Genomic DNA, 18069 nt, shown 5'->3' on the forward strand with positions numbered 1-18069 from the left:
TCTCAACTGTGAGGGCTGCTCTCATCTTGGTATTATGGCGTTTCAGGGCAGGGGAAAGCAAGTCACAAAGTTCCATGAAAGTGCCCTTACGTATGCGAAAGTTTTGCAGCCACTGCGAATCGTCCCACACCCACAAAACTATGCGGTCCCACCAGTCTGTGCTTGTTTCCCAGGCCCCAAATCAGCGTTCAATGGCTAGAACCTGCCCCATTACCAGGAGGGTCTCCAAAGCGCAGGGGCCCGCGGTTTGAGAGAATTCTGTGTCCATGTCCTCATCACTCTCATTGCCGCTCTGCCGTAGCCGCCGCCACCTCCTCACCTGGCTTTGCAGGTCCCGGTTCAGCATAGACTGCATGAGAATGCATGAGGTGTTTACAACGTCCATGATTGCGGTCTTGATCTGAGCAGGGTCCATGCTTGCTGTGCTATGGCGTTTGCACAGTTCACCCAGGAAAAAAGGTGCGAAATGGTTGTCTGCTGCTTTCATGGAAGGGAGGGGTGAGGCTGTACTCAGAACCACCCGCGACAATGATTTTTGTCCCATCAGGCACTGGGATCTCAACCCAGAATTCCAAGGGGTGGAGGAGACTGCGGGAACTATGGGATAGCTACGGTATAGCTACCCACAGTGCAATGCTCCAGAAATCGACGCTAGCCTCAGACCATGGACGCACACCATTGAATTAATGTGGTTAGTGTGGCTGCGGGCACTCGACTTTATACAATCTGTTTTACAAAACCGGTTTATGTAAAATCGGAATAATCCCATAGTGTACATGGACCCTCAGGGTCTGATCTAAAAACCATTGAAGTTAATGGGAGCCTTTCCACTGACTTCAAGGAGAGTCAGATCAGGCCCTTGTGGATTTCACTGTTTCCGTCTAGGGAATGCTAAATAGATTAATGGGAGTTTGAGAAAGGTAGCGCTTTGTTCTACTGGAGTGGTAATGATACACGAGTGGGGGAGGATGACATTTCCAAAAGGATATAAACTCACTCATGATTTTTTTTTTTTCCCAAAGAACTGTCTTGATATATTAAGTCTGCCTTTGGAACAACATTAGAAACAGGACCAGGTCCTCAGCTGGAAAATCAGCATAATTTCATTGGGATCTGGTCCATAACACACTGGTCGGGAAAAATTATGTGGGGAGGGGTCGGTTAATATGACATGTTTTATACTTGAAGAGGAAGATTGATTCATAAATAAAATATATTCAAAAGCACTGTTTTAATGCTTGATCATATTTAAAAAAAAATTTAAAGCCATATACAATTGCATTTTCCATTTCCTTTTCATGCCTGCATGCAGTTTCCAGTTGCTTGCATTTAGTTCAAATATATCATGGAGAAACCAAAGATGATTTTGATTCTTGTATTCCACTCTCACCATGCAAATTTTGCCATTTATTCCCAAATCTTGTGTTTAGTACCTGCATCTTCACCACACTAGATGAAGCAGTCATTGACAGAGCCACGAATGGTTGTTGGGAACCTGATCAAGTGAAAAAATTGGAACATTTCCAAACAAATCTGCTCCTACATTCTGTGTCCGAAGATGTCCAAACAGCCTGTTCCTTGAAGACAAAATTAGATTTGGAATGACAGGCAGAAAGTCTCCTTGAAATCTCCATTTTTAGAGAATATAAAATCTCTCTCTGTAAAATTTTTTACCAACAACTATTTACAAATAAGATGGTCAAAAAATTATCGGCATAATAAACAATGCAAACTGACAGCAATTGCCTACAGCGAATGGGTGAAGGTGACAGAGCCCTGCCTTGTCTCAGGCCTTTTTTTAAAACAACCAGCTAAGGTTCTCCTCTAATAACTGTCCATTCCTCTGTCCTAGAAAAAAAATTGTGTTGAGAAACTAGTGGCATGAAACCTTTTAAAAATCTGTTGCTTTGGAATGTCAAGACAACATCACAGATGTAGCCTGTCAGGTTAACGCCGCAAGCAGTTGGCATTACTGCTTCTTATTTAACTTCTGGCCAGAAATGTTATGCTGCTGTTGTTCATTGAAGCCTCTCAAACACCTCCAGAGAAAATAATGGATTTTTCTGCCTTCTTTGTGCACAGTAAGGTCCACATGTTCACAAAGAGTGGAGTGGCAATGTTTTAGCACCAAAATCCCCTTCCTGGGGATGAAAATGCTGTGGCCATTACACCTGGCAGATATTGTAATTAACTCCTGTTTGTTCGGACAAGGTTTCTACAATCATTTCCATCACATGGTCTTTGGGCTGGAGAAGGGAGTTCTCTGCAGAAGAAAGCTTCTCTGTGTTGCTCACTGGATCTTGCTGCAAAACCAAGAAGGAGATACTCTTAATTCTGCTCCCTGACCTGCCCACAGTTTCTGTATTTGAGTTTTGCCCTGGCACCCCTTGTTTTCTCCCCAATGGATATACGTACTTTCTCTGGCTTTGGGGCAAAATCTTTCTGGCAGACGTGTGCTATGATGCCCGCAGCAAGTGCATCACCCAGGACATTGGTCATTGTTCTAAGTCGATCTCTAGAAGAAAAAAGAGCCGTGAGAGCCAGCTAGCTTTAGTGAAAGTGCCGGTGGTGATAGATAATCTGATTTCCCCTGCAAGAACACAAGCAAAATAAATAACCTCTTGCATTTCCATACTATCTTTTTATCCCAAAGAGATCCCAAAGTGCTTTAAATATGTGCATGCACAGTACACTGATTTGCTTCACCTGACATTGCCAGGCAACTGCCTCTGGGGTAAAAGGCAACAGCTATTCAAAAAGACAGTCAGGTCATTGAGCCCTACATTTTTGGTTTACCAAAGTGTTAATTAAAAAATGCAAAAGCTAAAATTTTATAGATTTGATAATAATTTTACTTATAAAAGTAGAAGTAGATATTACCTTAGCAGGGGTATTGATGGGACTACTACTAGAATACTGTATTCATTTTTGATGTCCATACTTTAAAGAGGATGTTGAAAACAGGATTCACAGAAAAGCTACAAGAATGATTTGAGATCTCAAAAACACTTTACAGTGCAAGAGTTGGGTAAAACGCCCCCTAAACAGATAAAGCTCCTTACAATGCCTCAGGGATTTTTAGGAGTGCAATTCCCATTGAAAGATTTCTGCTCCTAGATCCTTTAAACTAAGGCCTGGTCTACACTGCATGGTTACATTGACACAAGACAGTTTATGTAGACCTCCCTATGGATGTGTCTACACTTAAATTTCGTTTTTACTGATGTAACTGCCCTACTACACCAGCTGAATAACACCACCTCCCCAAGCAGCACAGATTCAGGGTGGATGTAGTTAGACTGATGCAGTATCAGCATAGACACTACGTTACTTACATCAACTGTTCTTGGCCTCCAGGAGCTACCCCACAATGCCTGACAAGACTGCTCTGGTTGCTGTTGTGAATTCGCTGCCTACGGGTCATGTGGACAAGAAGCTGCCCCTCCCTTTAAACACCCCACACACTTTTGAAATTCCTTTTCCTGATTGCCTGGCTTGCCAAGCACACCTAGCCTCTCTCCGCTGTTGAGTGTAACTGCCCAGCTGACCATGCCCTGGCTACATGCTGCAGATGTGCTCCTGCCTGGAGTACACAGGGAGGTATTGGATCTCCCAAGCCTGTGGGGAGAAGAGACTCTGCAAACCCAGCTCCACTCCAGTCAGAGAAATGTGGACATTAAGAGCAGATTGCTCAGGGCCAGCAGGAGAAGAGCTACAAGAGGGACCAGCGGCAGTGCCTCCTGAAAGTCAGGGAGCTAGGGCAGGCATACCAGAAGGCAAGAGAGTGCAACGACCGATATGGTGCAGAGCTGCAGACCTGCCACTTTTACAAAGAGCTGCCTGCTATCCTTGGTGAAGACCTCACCATGACCTCGAGAACCATGTGGATACTTTCAAGGAGCCCAAGTCACAGACCCCTGCCATGAACAGTGTGGAGGAGGAATATGGGGACCAGGGGATCTAGCTGCCCAGTGAGCCAGGACATGTTTTTGACTCCACCAGCCAGTCTCAACAGTCCAGCTCAGGGAAGCCTGATGCAAGGGAAAGAACCTCTGGTAAATATGCCATTTTCTTTGAAAATCCAGGGATGGAACCCCCAGAGTAGCAGGACACATCTGTTAATTTACTCTTTTTTACTTGTGCTAGAAGAGGTAGTGAAACAACCAAGAGAGGGGCCACATGGAGCAGTTTGTGCCCTGAATCCTTTGGAGAGATCTCAGTGATACTTTGATGGAGGTACTCTGCAATCCTCTACCGAAGGCTTCTGGGAAGCGCTGCTGCCTTTTTTCTGCTGCGGTAGGACTCTTTGCCACTCCACTTAGCAATTACTTCAGCAGACAACCACTGCAGAGCACAGGCTAGCAATTTGTCTAGGTCACTCTGAACCCTATCCCTACCGTCCAGCATATCTACCTCTCCCCTCAGCTTAGTGCCATCTGCAAACTTGCTGAGCGTGCAATGAATCCCATCATCCAGATCATTAACAAAGATGCTGAACAAAACCAGCCCCAGGACTGATCCCTGGGGCACTCTGCTTGATAACAGCTGCCAACTAAACATGGAGCCGTTGATCACTACCCCTTGAGTCCAACAATTTAGCCAGCTTTCTATCCACCTTGTAGTCCAGGCCTGCACAACACGGGGCCCGTGGGCCACATGCGGCCCACGGGGTCCCACTGTGCGGCCCGCAGGCAAGTGGTGGGGGGTTCTTCCACGTTCGCCTGCCCGCCCGAGCATGGGCCAAACTCACAGCCCCGCGCACAGCGCTCTGACCGCCCGGACGGTCAGAAGCACGGCTGCTGGGTTCGCCCCCTGCCTGGAGGGGGACGGCGACCTCACAGCCCCGCGCTTCTGACCGTCCGGGCGGTCGGAGCACAGTGTGCGCACGCGAGGCTGTGAGGTTGCCGTCCCCCTCCAGGCAGGGGGCGAACCAGCAGCAGCACTTCTGACCAGGTTCACCCCGTGCTGGGGGGCCCCACCCTCACAGCCCTGCGTGCTGCGCTCCGAGCGCCCGGACGGTCAGAAGTGCGGCACGCGTCTCTGTCTCCTACTCCTCCTACACCGTATCTTCCAGAGCTGCTGAGGCGGGAAGCATGAGGCAGAGCCGGTAAGTGATAGCGAGAGGAGAGGCACCCGGCCTGGGCTCGAGCCGCAGCGGGGGCTGGGGTCAGGGGGTCCTTGGCTCAGAGAGGCGGGGGTCAGGGAGGTGTCCGGCTCAGAGGGGCTCAGGGCTTGGGGTCACTGCTGGGGAGGATGGGGTCTGGGGTGTGTCCAGCTCAGAGGGGCTGGGTTCGGAGCTGGGGGTCAGGGCTGGGGGGGATGTGGATCAGGGGGGTGTCCGGCTCAGAGGGGCTGGGCTCATAGCTGGGGATCAGGGATGGGGAGGATGGAGTCGGGGATTTCTGGCTCAGAGAGGCTGGGGGTCGGCTGTGGGGGAGGTGGGGTCAAGGGGGTGTCTGGCTCATAGGGGCTGGGCTTAGAGCTGGGGGCTGGGCTCGGGGGGGGAATGGGGTCAGGGGAGTATTCAGCTCGGGGCTGGGCTTGGATGGAGCTAGGGGTCATGGTGGGGGGGGGATGGGGTCAGGGGGATGCCCGGCTCAGAGGGGCTCAGAGCTGGAGGGGATGCCCGGCTCAGAGAGGCTTACCATGCTACTTATCCCCGCCTCCTTCTCCTTCTCCTTCTCCCTCTCCCTCTCCCTCTCCCTCTCCCGGAGCCTCAGCGCGCCGTGTCCAGGAGTGGCCTTGGACAAAGCTGCAGCGGCCTGGCTCCAGCGGGGCGTGAGCTCCTGCCACTCGGCTGCAGCTTGCAGCCCCACCCCCTTACCACACGGCTCTGAGCGGAGGAGTTCAGGCCTCGCTGGAGCGACAGCGCTGTCCAGGGCTGCTCCTGGACGCAGCATGCTGAGGCACTGGGGGATGGGGGTAGGGTGACCAGATGTCCCGATTTTATTGGACTGTCCCAATTTTTACTTCATTGTCCCGCGTCCTGACCAATGTTCGATCAGGATGCAAATTGTCCAGTTATTTTGCCTCCACGGGCACAGCCCGGAGGGGGCTCATGCCCTCCCTGCCTCCGCCCGCTCCCTCCCCGCCCCATTGGATCCCTCCCCAAATACCCGCCCTGGGGGGAGGAGGCAGAGGCTTTGGCCTCAGTGCCGGGGAAGGGGTGGGGGATGCCGGCTGCAGCTCCATGGCCTGTGCCCCAGCCCCAGCCCCAGCCGAGTGGTCCCGTGCCCCACCAGGTGCTTTGCAAAGGGCAGTGGAGTCAGGCTTTGTGGGCAGCTGGGTGCTGGATTGCTGGTCCCCTTGCCCAGCCCATGTTTGTGAAGCCAGCTCCGCGGCAGCCCGCCCTGAGAGTCTCCCTGCTGCCCCGGGGACGCTGTGCCATGCAGTCGTTCGGCTGCTGCCGCAGCTTTGCTGCTTGGGTGGGCAGGGGAGTGTAGTTGGCGCTGAGTGCCAGGTTACACGCAGCGAGGGAGAGGCGAAGGAGCGGCTGGAAGATGCTGGGGGAGCAGTGCTGGGGATAATTAGTATCTGTGAGTCTGTCTGCCTCTGGGGGGCAAGGCGGAGGGAGCAGTGTGCGCCTGGCTGGGTGTGCGACCTTAGGTGAGGAGATCCCATCCCGGGGGCCATGGCAAGGTCCCGCTTTCTCCAGCAGGGTGTAGCCCAGTGGCGCAAAGATCGCTATGGCTCCACACTCCCAGGCCCATGGGGAGCTGGAGCCCGCCAGGGAAGGGGCTGCTCCCTGCTAGTGTGCCCACGGCCAGCCCAGCCGGTCTGCGCGCAGAGACCTGGTGGGGGCGCTCCCCCTGTCCATGCCCATCTCCGTGGCATCGGGGTGTCAGTCCTCGGGCTCTGGATGGGGTTGTTGAGTGCCGGGGCCGCCATTTACATCTGTGTGGCTGGCGCCAGCCCAGGTGCTTCCCACTTGTTCATGCTTTTTTGCTTTTTTTTTCTTCTGCCTCCACGTCCCAATATTTCGCCTCTGTGATCTGGTCTCCCTAGATGGGGGAAGGCAAAAGCAGAGGCGAGGTGGAGCCTCTGACATTCTCGTGGGGGCCCCTGCGGGGCCTGGGGCAAACTGCCCCACTTGCCCTCCCCCGGGCGGCCCTGCATGTGTGCGTTGCACCTGCCCTGCCCTGACTGCTGTCCCCTTCCCTGGTCCCTATCACACTGCTTCCCCCCCCCTCCCCAGGCTCCCTGCGGCCCCTGTGTTTGTGCGTTGGACAGTCACATCCAATCCCTTCACACTGACCCCCTTTCCTCTCTCCGGCTTAGTTCATAGCCCCAGAAAATCCCTTCAAACTGTCCCCCTTTTCCCCTCCCCTTATTTCGTAGGGGAATGAACCGAGAGAGTGGGTGGGCAGGTAGTGGCGGTGAGGCTTTATACTTGTGAAGGGGTGAGGAGGTGAGCGGCGAGTTGGTGGCTAGAGGGAGGCATCCATTTTAAGTATTTTAATTTTTGGTACTGCTGTGTGCGGTAATGTAGTGACCCATGGGGGGTTGAGGAGGGGTGTAACGGTGGGACCGAGCAGGGAGGGGCGGTTCTATTTTACTGCTGTGATCTGGTTACCCTATGCACGCCATTTCTTTCCCTCTCTACAGGCTTCCACACACTGTCAGTGCCTTCCTAGTGTGCCACGCACTGTGAGATATCTCTCCTCTTTGTGTGTGACTGTGAGTGTTTCTCTTGTGTGTAAATTTATTCAACAAAATCTTGAACTTCATAATGGCTACCACAAGTGAAAAGAAAAAGAGAAAAATAGAATCAGAGCACAGAGTTTTCAACACTGAATGGACGAATAAATACTTATGTACTGTTTCCAAAGACAAAATACTGTGCCTCGTGTGTCGCGAAACTTTAGCTGTTACAAAAGAATACAACCTTCGGCAGCACTCTGAAACGAAACATCCCAATCTCGCCAAATTGAGCCCAAATGAAAAAATAATTAAAGCAGCCAGTTTAGTGAAAAATCTTAGTGGAGAACAGCAAATTTTCAAGGAAGTGAGCACTGAGAATGATACGGTTACTAAAGTAAGCTATCAAATTTCTAAGGAAATTGCTGCTGCTGGGAAATGCTTCACAGAAGGCAAGTTTTTAAAAAAGTGTGTGTTGATTGCTATATCTGAGTTATGCCCAGAAAAGAGGGAAATATTTGAGACTGTCAGTCTATCACGCATGACTGTACAGAGAAGAATAGCAGACATTTCTACCAATCTAAGTGATCAGTTAAAGCAGAGAGTCACTGAATTCTACTTTTACACCCTAGCTATGGATGAAAGCACCGATTTAAAAGACACTGCCCAACTTCTTATTTTTATTAGAGGTATTGATAAAAACTTTGAAATTACTGAAGAACTTGTTGGCATGTGCTCCATGACAGGTCACACAACCGAAAAAGAAATCTGTGAAGTGATCAAGTGCATGAATGATAAATTGGGATTAGATTTCACAAACTTGGTGGCCATTTGTACTGATGGTGCTCCAGCTATGTGTGGGAAAAATGTTGGAGTCATTAATCTTCTTGAAGAATTTATTGGGAGACAAATAACCAAACATCACTGCATTATACATCCGCAGGTTTTGTGTAGCAAAGTCTTAAAATTTGAGCATGTAATGTCAGTGGTAGTTTGCATTGTAAACTTCATCCGTTCTAGAGGACTAAAACATAGGACATTTCGAGCCTTTCTTGAAGGAGAAGACGCCGAGTGCAGTGATTTAATCTACCATACAGAAGTGAAGTGGTTGAGTCGAGGAAGAGTGCTCCAGCGTTTCGTTGCTTTGAAAGAGGAGGTAGCAAAATTCCTAGAAAGTGGGCCAATAAAATTCCCAGATCTTGAAAATGAGTCCTGGAATCAAGATCTCTTTTTCTTTTGTGATATTACAGCACACCTGAATGACCTCAACATTCAACTTCAGGAAAAAATCAGCTTATATTTCAAATGCGTGCAGCAGTGAAAGCTTTCAAAATGAAATTGAAACTTTTCAGAAATCAGCTGTCAAAAGGTGAAATGTGTCACTTTCCCACTTGTGCACAGCGTATCCCTTAGCACAAACACGCCGAGTTAGGAGAAAAATACGCAAAGCACATCAATTTTTTGATTGAAGAATTTGACAGAAGACTTACTTTGTCTAAAGATGATGACATCCAGTTGAAACTGATTGAAGATCCCTGTGGATCCAGAGGATGTGCCAGGAGATTTGCAGTTGGAGGTTATTGAACGTCAATGTTTGGCAATTTACCAAAATAAGCACAGAGAAAGCAGCCTGTGGGACTTCTACAAAAGTCTGGATGATGAAAAATACAAGAATCTTATCGAAGTTGCGCTGAAAACGTTCAGCATTTTTGGGAGCACTTACATATGTGAACAAACATTTTCCATCATGAACATGAATAAAAACAAGCAACGTTCTTCTCTAACTGACGACCATTTGGAAGACATTATGAAAATATCCACTTCAAATATGACCCCCAAATATGACAAGCTTGTTGCCGAAAAGAGATATCATCTCTCATTAAATTTGCAAGGTGATTATGAAAAGTACAAATGTTTTCTTTCAACGGAACAGGTGGTTTTTCATTTTTCCATGGTTCATAAAAAAAATAAAAATAATTTAAAAAATTGTTTGCTTTAATTGAAAAATCCTTAATAAAGTATCACCCATCCCCCCCCAAAAAAAACCCTTTCTTTTCGGTCACAGCGGGGTGGCGCTGGGGAAGAAGGGTTTGTTTCCACGGTGCGGGCGTCGCTGGGTTAGGGGATGTGTTTTGGGGGGTGTAGCAGGGTGGTTATCCCGCTCCTGCCCTGAAGGGCTTAAAACAGCCCTGGGAAAGGGCTGTGGGAGGGGAAAAGCTGAGCTGACTGGGGAAACCGCCCCAACTGGCCTGTATAAAAAGGCTGTGGGCCAGAGGCCCAGAGGAAGTCTCTCTCTGCTTGTAGAGAGAGAAGGGTCTGGCTGCTAGGGAGCTGAGCAGGGTACTGGGAGTGGAGCAGGGCTGGGGGAAGGCTAGAAGAGCTGGGGGAGCTCCAGCCTGGAAAACCCCCAAGCTGCGAACCTAACTGAGGGCCTAAGACCAGTACCAGGGCTGCAGAGGGGCAGCCCAGCTATAGAGGGAGGCAGCAGGTCCAAACCCAACCTTGCCTGTGATGAGTGGCTGATATAATGCAGTCTGCCCCAGGGCACGGGGGCTAGTTGGTGACTGGCAGTAGCCTTATAGTGAGGTGAGGTGGGGATTAGAGGATTGGGGGTTCCCCATAGAGGGGAGACCTAGAGCCAGAGTGTGGGGATATTGTCAGAGAGCAGCACCCCAAATCAAAGGGCACCGGGGTGGAGGAGGGACACAGAGCCAGCAGCAGTGGGACACCGGCCTGCAGAGGGCGCTCCAACGGCTGGAAGAGCTAATTCCCGAGAAGACCAGCAGGTGGCGTCACCAGAGTGAGTCCTGCTTGCTTAGGCGGGCTGGGCAGTGGGGGGCGTGTGTCAGTACAGCTGGGGGGGTTCAGCCCTCAGCTATTTTCTTTGGAGCAATGTGGCTCTCGCCGCTCTGAGTTGTGCAGGCCTGTTGTAGTCCATCCATCCAATCCATGCTTTAACTTGCTGGCAAGATTACTGTGGGAGACCCTATCAAAAGCTTTACTAAAGTCGAGATATATCACATCCACTGCTTTCCCCTCATCCACAGAGCCAGTTATCTCCCCATAGAAGGCAATCAGGGTGGTCAGGCATGACTTGCCCTTGGTGAATCCATGCTGACTGTTCCTGATCACCTTCCTCTCCTCCAAATGCTTCAAAGTGGTTTTCTTGAGGACCTGCTCCATGATTTTTCCAGGGACTGAAGTGAGGCTGTAGTTCTGCAGCTTCTCCTTCTTCCCTTTTTAAAGAAGGGCCTGGGTGGCGTCAGGATGCAAATAGCAGCTGTGCTCTTTGCCTCTGTTACCTTCAGGAGTGAGATACCAGCTAAAATCACCCCTGCCTGTGGAAAGTGTGCTAGTATTCAGTCTCATTGCCCCATACACATATACTCATGCTTGTGAGCTATTTCTCCCCCTCATTTCCCCTATCTTCTTCCCCCCAATGGCCATATTCACAATGGCAGGTGCTGTGACTGGGGCTGTGCTCTGTCAAGCCCAAGCAGAAGTGAGAATGGACTGCTTGCAACATTTAGGGAGCAAGGGAAGTGAGTTCAGTACAGTAACTCCTCACTTAACATCCTCCTGCTTAACTTTGTTTCAAAGTTACGTCGCTGCTCAATTAGGGAACATGCTCGTTTAAAGTTGTGCAATGCACCCTTATAACATCGTTTGGCTGCCTGCTCTGTCCACTGCTTGTAAGAGTCTGTGGAAAAGCAATGACTTTCCAAAGGAGCATTGCACAAGTTCATCTTCTCCGCCTCCTCCCCCTCCCTCCCAGTGCTTTTCCCACCACCAAACAGCTGTTTGGTGGCGTGTAGGACTGGAGGGTGGGGGGGCAGTGAGGCTGCGGCATGCTCCGGAGAGGAGGTGCAGTGGGATGGGAAGAGCTGGGCCTGGAGTGGAGACAGGAAAAGTCAGGTCTGGAGCATCCCCTAGCAAAGGCAGCACCTGTTCTTCTCCAGGGAGGCTGCTACTGCTGCTCTGAAGGTGCTTCCTAGTGTCCTGGCCTGCAGTGGGCTGTGCCTGTGTGAGGTAAGCCAGGGGCACTTCCCAAGTACAGTACTGTACAGTATATAATGCCTTTTGTCTGCCCCCAAAAAAGTTCCTTGGAACCTAACCCCCTGCATTTACATTAAATTTTAAGGGAAAATTGGATTCGTTTAACATCATTTCACTTAAAGTTGCATTTTTTAGGAACAAAACTACAACATTAAGTGAGGATTTACTGTATCCTAAGTTTTTATTTCCACTCTGAATGCACTAACAATGGTACCTCTCTGTGTTGTATCTGCAGCTGCTGCCACTGGGGCCTTCAGGGTCTCCTCCTCCATGCCCGAGGAAAGCCTGAGCCAGATGAGGAGGAGAAAGAAGAGGATTCGGGCTGGCATGTTCCATGAGATCATGTAAGCCTGTGCTGCATTAGAGAATGAGACCAGGGCCTGGAGGATGACCATTTCAGACAGCACGGAGAGGAGAAAGGCCCGGGCGTCCAAGCAGGAAAAGGAGAGAGAGATGCACTAGGACATAATGGGGCTTCTCAGACAGCAAACAGACGCTGCTCTGACTCTGGTAACCTGCAGGTATAAGAATCCTGTGCTCGCCTCCCTCTGCAGCCTGTAGAGAACTCAATATTGCCTCCCTTCATCCCCCTCAATATTCCACATGTCATCGGGGTTGCTGCCAGTGTTCCCTCTAATTTTTGCCACCCATATGCAGAATGAATTTTATATGTACCAATATGGAGGTGCACATAAAATTCATCTGGTGGGGGTGGGGCTGAAGGGTTCCCATGGGAGGGGGCTGAAGGCTGGGGCAGAGGGTTGGGGTGCAGGGGGTGAGGGCTCTGGCTGGGGGTGCAGGCTCGGGTGGGGCTGGGGATCAAGGATTTGGGGTGTAGGAGGGTGTTCCGGGGCTACGCTGTGGAGAGAGGACTCTCCCCCCCAGCACTACCCCTACCCCCAAGCACTCTCTCCCTGCAGCAGTGACTGGGGTGGGAGAGGCACCTGTCCCTGCTGTGGGAGTTCTAGGGCTGGGACTGCAGAACAGGTGCCTCTCCCCTGGGCCCAGCAAGTCTGGACCAGGGGAAGGGCCGTGGCTGGGTATGGGCCGCTCCAGCTGTGGCAGGTCCAGGCCACAAGGTGAGTTGGGGCCGGAGGAGGGATTGGGGGCTGGGCTAGGCGGGGGCCGCAGCAGGTCCCCAGCCGGGTCCCCTAAGCGCCTGCACGGTGCTAAGTCGGCTGCTGCGCATCCGTGCAGCTTACAGGGAACTTAGGTCACTGCGCTGCCCCTACCACTGCACCTCAAGGGGCATGAAAGACAGTCACAACTACACGGAGACTGACCTGTGAAAGCCGTGGTTGGTGTGTGTGTGTACCTGAAAGGGAAATGTGATGTTCTCTCCCCTTCCTAAGTTCTGTTCCTAAGTCTCAGAAGGTTTTGTAATTGCCTGGTTCATGTTACAGAATAAAAATCCATTTTTGGAACAAAATTCCTCTCTCTTACTGCACAGCGTGTGCTGCCTGGTGCTGAGCGGGTCTGACCAGCACCCATTTCCTGTGACTTCGTTTTGTCACAGAAACCAGAACCTCGCTCACGACTGCACTACGAGGTGCACTAGCAATGTTCTACTTTGCACACACACACAATCGCCACAGGAATCGTACCGGGCTGCCAAGAGCAAGGCCAGGTGGCGTACACTGCAGCAACATCCACCGGTCTGGCTCACCATTAAAGTCTCCCTGAGCTACAGGGCTCTGTATTGAACCCTTCTACTAGCCCTTGGGTAGTAGTGGGTTTACCACGGGGCCGGGCCCACGCTCCAGGGGGGCCCAGCCAGGCCCACCCTTCGCCGCCCCCGGCTCTCTCCTGCGGGGAGCAGAAGTTTGGTGCTGCTAGCACTGAGGGTCCTACTGCAGTAGGGCAGCCAAGCTCCCCCTCCCCTGCCTCTTCTCACAGCTTGCTCTGTTCCCCCTTCCCTGCTGCAGATCAGCTGTTTGCCGGCAGGAGGGCGGGGGAGGAGCACAGCCACAGTGCTCCCCACTGGGGAGAGGAGGCGGGGGTGCGGTCTGGGGAGGCTGGAGCGAGGGTACTGACTCTGTGACTGCAGAGCTGCACAGCCCGGCTGAAGGAAGATGCTGCTCCGCTCCCTGGACTTGGCAGCTGGACATCACCCTCTGGGTCCTAGTGCTGGCTGAGCTCCCTTCTGTGTGCCGGGAGCCATCCTTCATCCTGTACAACAGTGAGTGCCCGTGGTGGGGCAGGCAGGGCAGGGGCACAGAGGCAGTGGGGAAGGAAAGGGGTGGGATGGGGAGGAGCTGGAGTAGTGGGGAAGGGGGTGGGATGGGGAAAGGAAGGGGATAGGGCAGAGATTGGCAACCTGCGGCACACCAGGTAAGCCCCCTGAGGGCCGGTTTGTTTACCTGCCGCGGCTGCAGGTTCAGCCGATCGCGGCTCCCACTGGCCACGGTTCGCTGCTCCAGGCCAATGGAGGCTGCAGGAAGCGGTGCAGGACGAGGGATGTGCTGGCCACAGCTTCTCGCAGCCCCCATTGGCCTGGAGCAGTGAACCGCGGCCAGTGGGAGCCACAATCGGCCGAACCTGCGGACGCAGCAGGTAAATAAACCGGCCTGGCCTGCCAGGGGGATTACCCTGGTGGGTTGCGTGCCGAAGGTTTCCGATCCCTGGGATAGGGGAAACGGGGGCCCAGAATGCGGATCCCCTTGCCAGCAGCTGGGGCTCCCCTATTAAACAGGCCCATCGCCCCCTCACCCTGACAAGCCCCACCTCCCCTGCATCTGTACCACCCCAAAGAGCCTCCCCACTGAGCCCCAGCCACCTACACCTAGACCCCCACCCAAATGAACCCTCTAGGTAAATCTCTGTTTTAAGCATCTTCACATAACTTTCACACAACTTTGTATTATGCCTCTTCATAGACCCCTGTATTAAGCTATTTTCATACAACTTTGTATCAAGTCCTTTGATATAGGAACTTTGTATCAGATTCCTATGTGGAAAAACTTAAAAGAAAACTTTGCGTTAAGCTTTGGTATAATGTTATAGCCCCTAAGGATACTTAAAGTAGAAGAAAAATGTCTTTTTGCTAGTAGAATAAGATCCTCCACACACACCTTAATCAATTGCCCTGTTAAATGAATGAGGTGTGACTGAGGAAGGCGTGGAAGGCAGCACCTCCAGACAGCTGCAACCCTTGGAGAGGGGCTGGGAGCCGGACCAAGGACAATCAGACTTGTCAAGTGGGCTCACTAAAGAAGAGCAGACATATTGACGGCCGAAGAGGGGGGGTTAGAAGCCATCACCTTCTTTTGGAAACACCCTCTTTGAACAGCACTGGGACAACACCCAGAAGGAAGCAGAACAACAGACACAGACACACATTTGAATCTGGCATAGATTTGCACAAGAGGGAAGCTGCTATAAATGTGAGGTGTCTTGCAGAGGACCCCGGATCTCGTCTTGTCAACATCGGATCATCGATCTGGATTGGCAGAAGCCCAGCTCCACACCTCTCCCATCTAACTCCCCTGGCCAGTGAAGTTAAGGGGAGCAACTAGTTGATAACAACAAGACGAAATGTGCTTGTGTGTGTGTTGGTATGTGAGTGTAATATATCATATGCATGTGATACAGTGTTGATTGATGCATATATTACCAATAAATGTGGCGGTTGCCTTATTCCCCCTGAAAAGATCCTGTGCGGTACTTTAAGTACAACAACCCCACCTCCCCTGCACCCAGACTCCCCTACTTTCACTTGGTCCCCCCTGCAGACTCCCAGTGCCCCTGCACCTGGCACCACCCTGTGCATCCAGATACCCCACTGAGCTGCCTGCACCCAGACTGCCCCCCACAGAACCCTCTTACTCCCCATACAGAACCCTCTTACCCCATCTGGATCCCTGCACACTAAGTCCCCCTGCACTTGGATCTTGCTGCTGGGCTGAGCATCCCTGCCCACATCTGGGGTGCCTGGCACAAAAGGGACAGGGCCCCAGGGTGTTTCTGGGGAAGGCCTGGCCCTTGTTCTGCGCCAGGGTCAGGTTCAGCCTCACTGCCAAGTCCCTGTCCCAGGGGGCTGGAGGAGACTGCAGGGTATTCTCCCACCTCCAGGCAGCCAGTGGCCTGTGCTCCAAAGCTTCCACATTTATTATTAAAATAAAAAGTTCAGACTTTTAAAAAATATTATGCACAGAATTTGATGCCGAATTCCCTCAGGAATATGAGGCACTGTACAGCTGTGATGGTGGGATTGTGAAGGGGGTGCTGCACAGTAGGGGATCTGTGGGTGGGGGAGCTGGGCAGGGGGTATGATGTGCAGGGTGCTGTGCAATTGTGGTGGGAGGCCAGCGGGAGGGGTCTCTAGGCAGGGGGTGCTGGGCATAGGGATCTGTGGGGGAAGTCTCTGGGTGAGGGGGCACTGGCATAAGGGCAGGGGGACAGTGTGGAAGGGGCACTCTGGCAGCGCAGGGCTGAGGGGGCCAGTGTGCATCTAGCAGTTTTGGGTTTGTAAACAGTGCCCCTGTGCTGGGCGAAGTGGGGCCACTCCTGCTGCGCTGCGTCTCATTGCTCCCAGCTGGCCCCTCGCTCTGCGGACCGTCTCCCATCACATGCCCTATTTCCCCAATGGGGGCCCAGAAATGTGTTTGGCACTGGGCCCACAAAAAGTTAATCTGGCCCTGCCCTTGTGTCTGGCTGTTCAGATTCAGCAGAGAGCAGCTCCACCTCCACCCCGGTGGAAACTTTCCCCCTTTAATTCACAGATGATATGCAGGACACAGCAGGCAGCTAGCACCATTGGGATATTTTTTTTCACTGAGGTCCAACATAAGAAAACAACGCCAGGGACCCTTCAAACAACCAAAGAGTCATTCAGCTGTTGTTCTGCACCTGCTGGGCTGACATTTGAAGCTTTCCTTGGTGGTGTCAAGACGGCCAGTGTATGGATTCATGAGCCATGGGAGCAAGGGGTAGGCTGGGTCTCCCAGGATAGTGTGATTTCAACAAAATCGTGATACTGGCATTTCAACATTCCCAATGGTAATCTGCTGGTCAGGAAAGAAAGTCCCTGCTTGCAGCTTTTTTAACAGTCCTGTGTTCTTAAAGATGCCCACAGCATGCACCTTCCCTGTCCCGCCCACACTGATGTCAGTAAAGCATCCCCGGTTATCCACCAGCACTTGCATTACTGTAATGTGCTCCGTGGCAAGGTGGTCTGGTGTTAAAATAGGGACGTGTGTGCCATCTATTGACCCTCCAAAGTTCAGGAAGCCTATTGCTGTGGAACCTTCCACTGTGTCCTGCAGATTGCCCAGAGTCCTGCAGAGCAGGAGGTGTGTAATGGCCTTGCACACTTGCATGACAGGGGCCCCATAGTGCATTTCCCAACTCCAAGATGTTTTCCCACCGACCGGTAGCAATTTAGCATTGCAAATTTCCACAGTACAATCGCCACTCACTTCTCCACTGTCGGTGCAGCTCTCATTTTGGTGTCCCTGCACTGGCAGACTGGGGCAAGTTTGGTGCACAGATCCAGGAATGTGGCTTTGTGCATCCGAAAATTCTGCAGCTACGGCTCGTCATCCCAGACCTGCATCCCAGACAATGCGATTCCACCAGCCAGTGCTTGTTCCTCAGGCTGAGAAGCAGTGCTCCACCATCTGCAGCTGCTCTGTGAATGCCACCAACAACCTTGAACTGGTTCTGTCTATGTCCCACAGCGATCTAGCCTTCAAGGAAATGTCATGTTCCCCCCATCTCCTCTTGAAAATACTGCAAGATTAGGCACTCTGTGCTTGCAACGCTCATGACAGTAGTGCAGAGCTGTGAGGAGGGACACATGGGTTTATGGGGATTTTGAAGAAGTGTGGAATATTGCGGGATGCAGATGAAATTATGGGATGGAGGACACTTCATTATGGGAAGTTGACCCCATGCTCCCAGTCACACCTGTGCTACTCGTATCTGCTTCATGAGGCATTGCAAAAACTCCCCAAAACATCCTGTGTTGCATGGTGGCAATATGCACAGTGGGATACTGAGCCACGGTGTCCTGCACTCTGCATCAATACCAGCGCTCCGGGTGAGGACATGTGTGCCGACACAAGGAGCATAGTGCGCACAAGTCCAAGCAATGTAATAACCGTGGCTGCTGTATGCCAATGTAACCTAAGTTGACATAATTTTTTTAGTGTAGACATGGCCTAAGGAAGAGACAAGAACATAAGAATGGCCCTACTGAGTCAGACCAAAGGTCCCATCTAGCCCAGTATCCTGTCTGCCAACAGTGGCCAATGCCAGATGTCCCAGAGGGAGTGAACAGAAGAGGTAATCACCAAGTGATCCATCACCTGTCTGTCACTCAGTCCCAGCTTCTGGCAAACAGAGGCTAGGGCAACCATCCCTGCCCATCCTGGC

General features: G+C 51.7%; 1 protein-coding gene across 1 annotated transcript in view; it reads right to left on the bottom strand.

Moving 5' to 3' along the window:
- Positions 1-2119: 2119 nt before the first annotated feature.
- Positions 2120-18069, bottom strand: part of LOC115638758 (excitatory amino acid transporter 5-like) — a 90025-nt gene continuing 74075 nt past the window's right edge. The window contains exons 10-11 of the mRNA XM_030540726.1: positions 2416-2515; positions 2120-2303 (exon numbers count right to left, since the gene is read on the bottom strand). Coding sequence (XP_030396586.1) covers positions 2166-2303; positions 2416-2515 — 238 coding nt within the window. The 3' untranslated portion in view covers positions 2120-2165. The remainder of the gene's footprint in view (positions 2304-2415; positions 2516-18069) is intronic.

This window comes from Gopherus evgoodei, chromosome 22 (genome assembly GCF_007399415.2).
Source record: "Gopherus evgoodei ecotype Sinaloan lineage chromosome 22, rGopEvg1_v1.p, whole genome shotgun sequence".
NCBI classification, from domain to species: domain Eukaryota; kingdom Metazoa; phylum Chordata; order Testudines; family Testudinidae; genus Gopherus; species Gopherus evgoodei.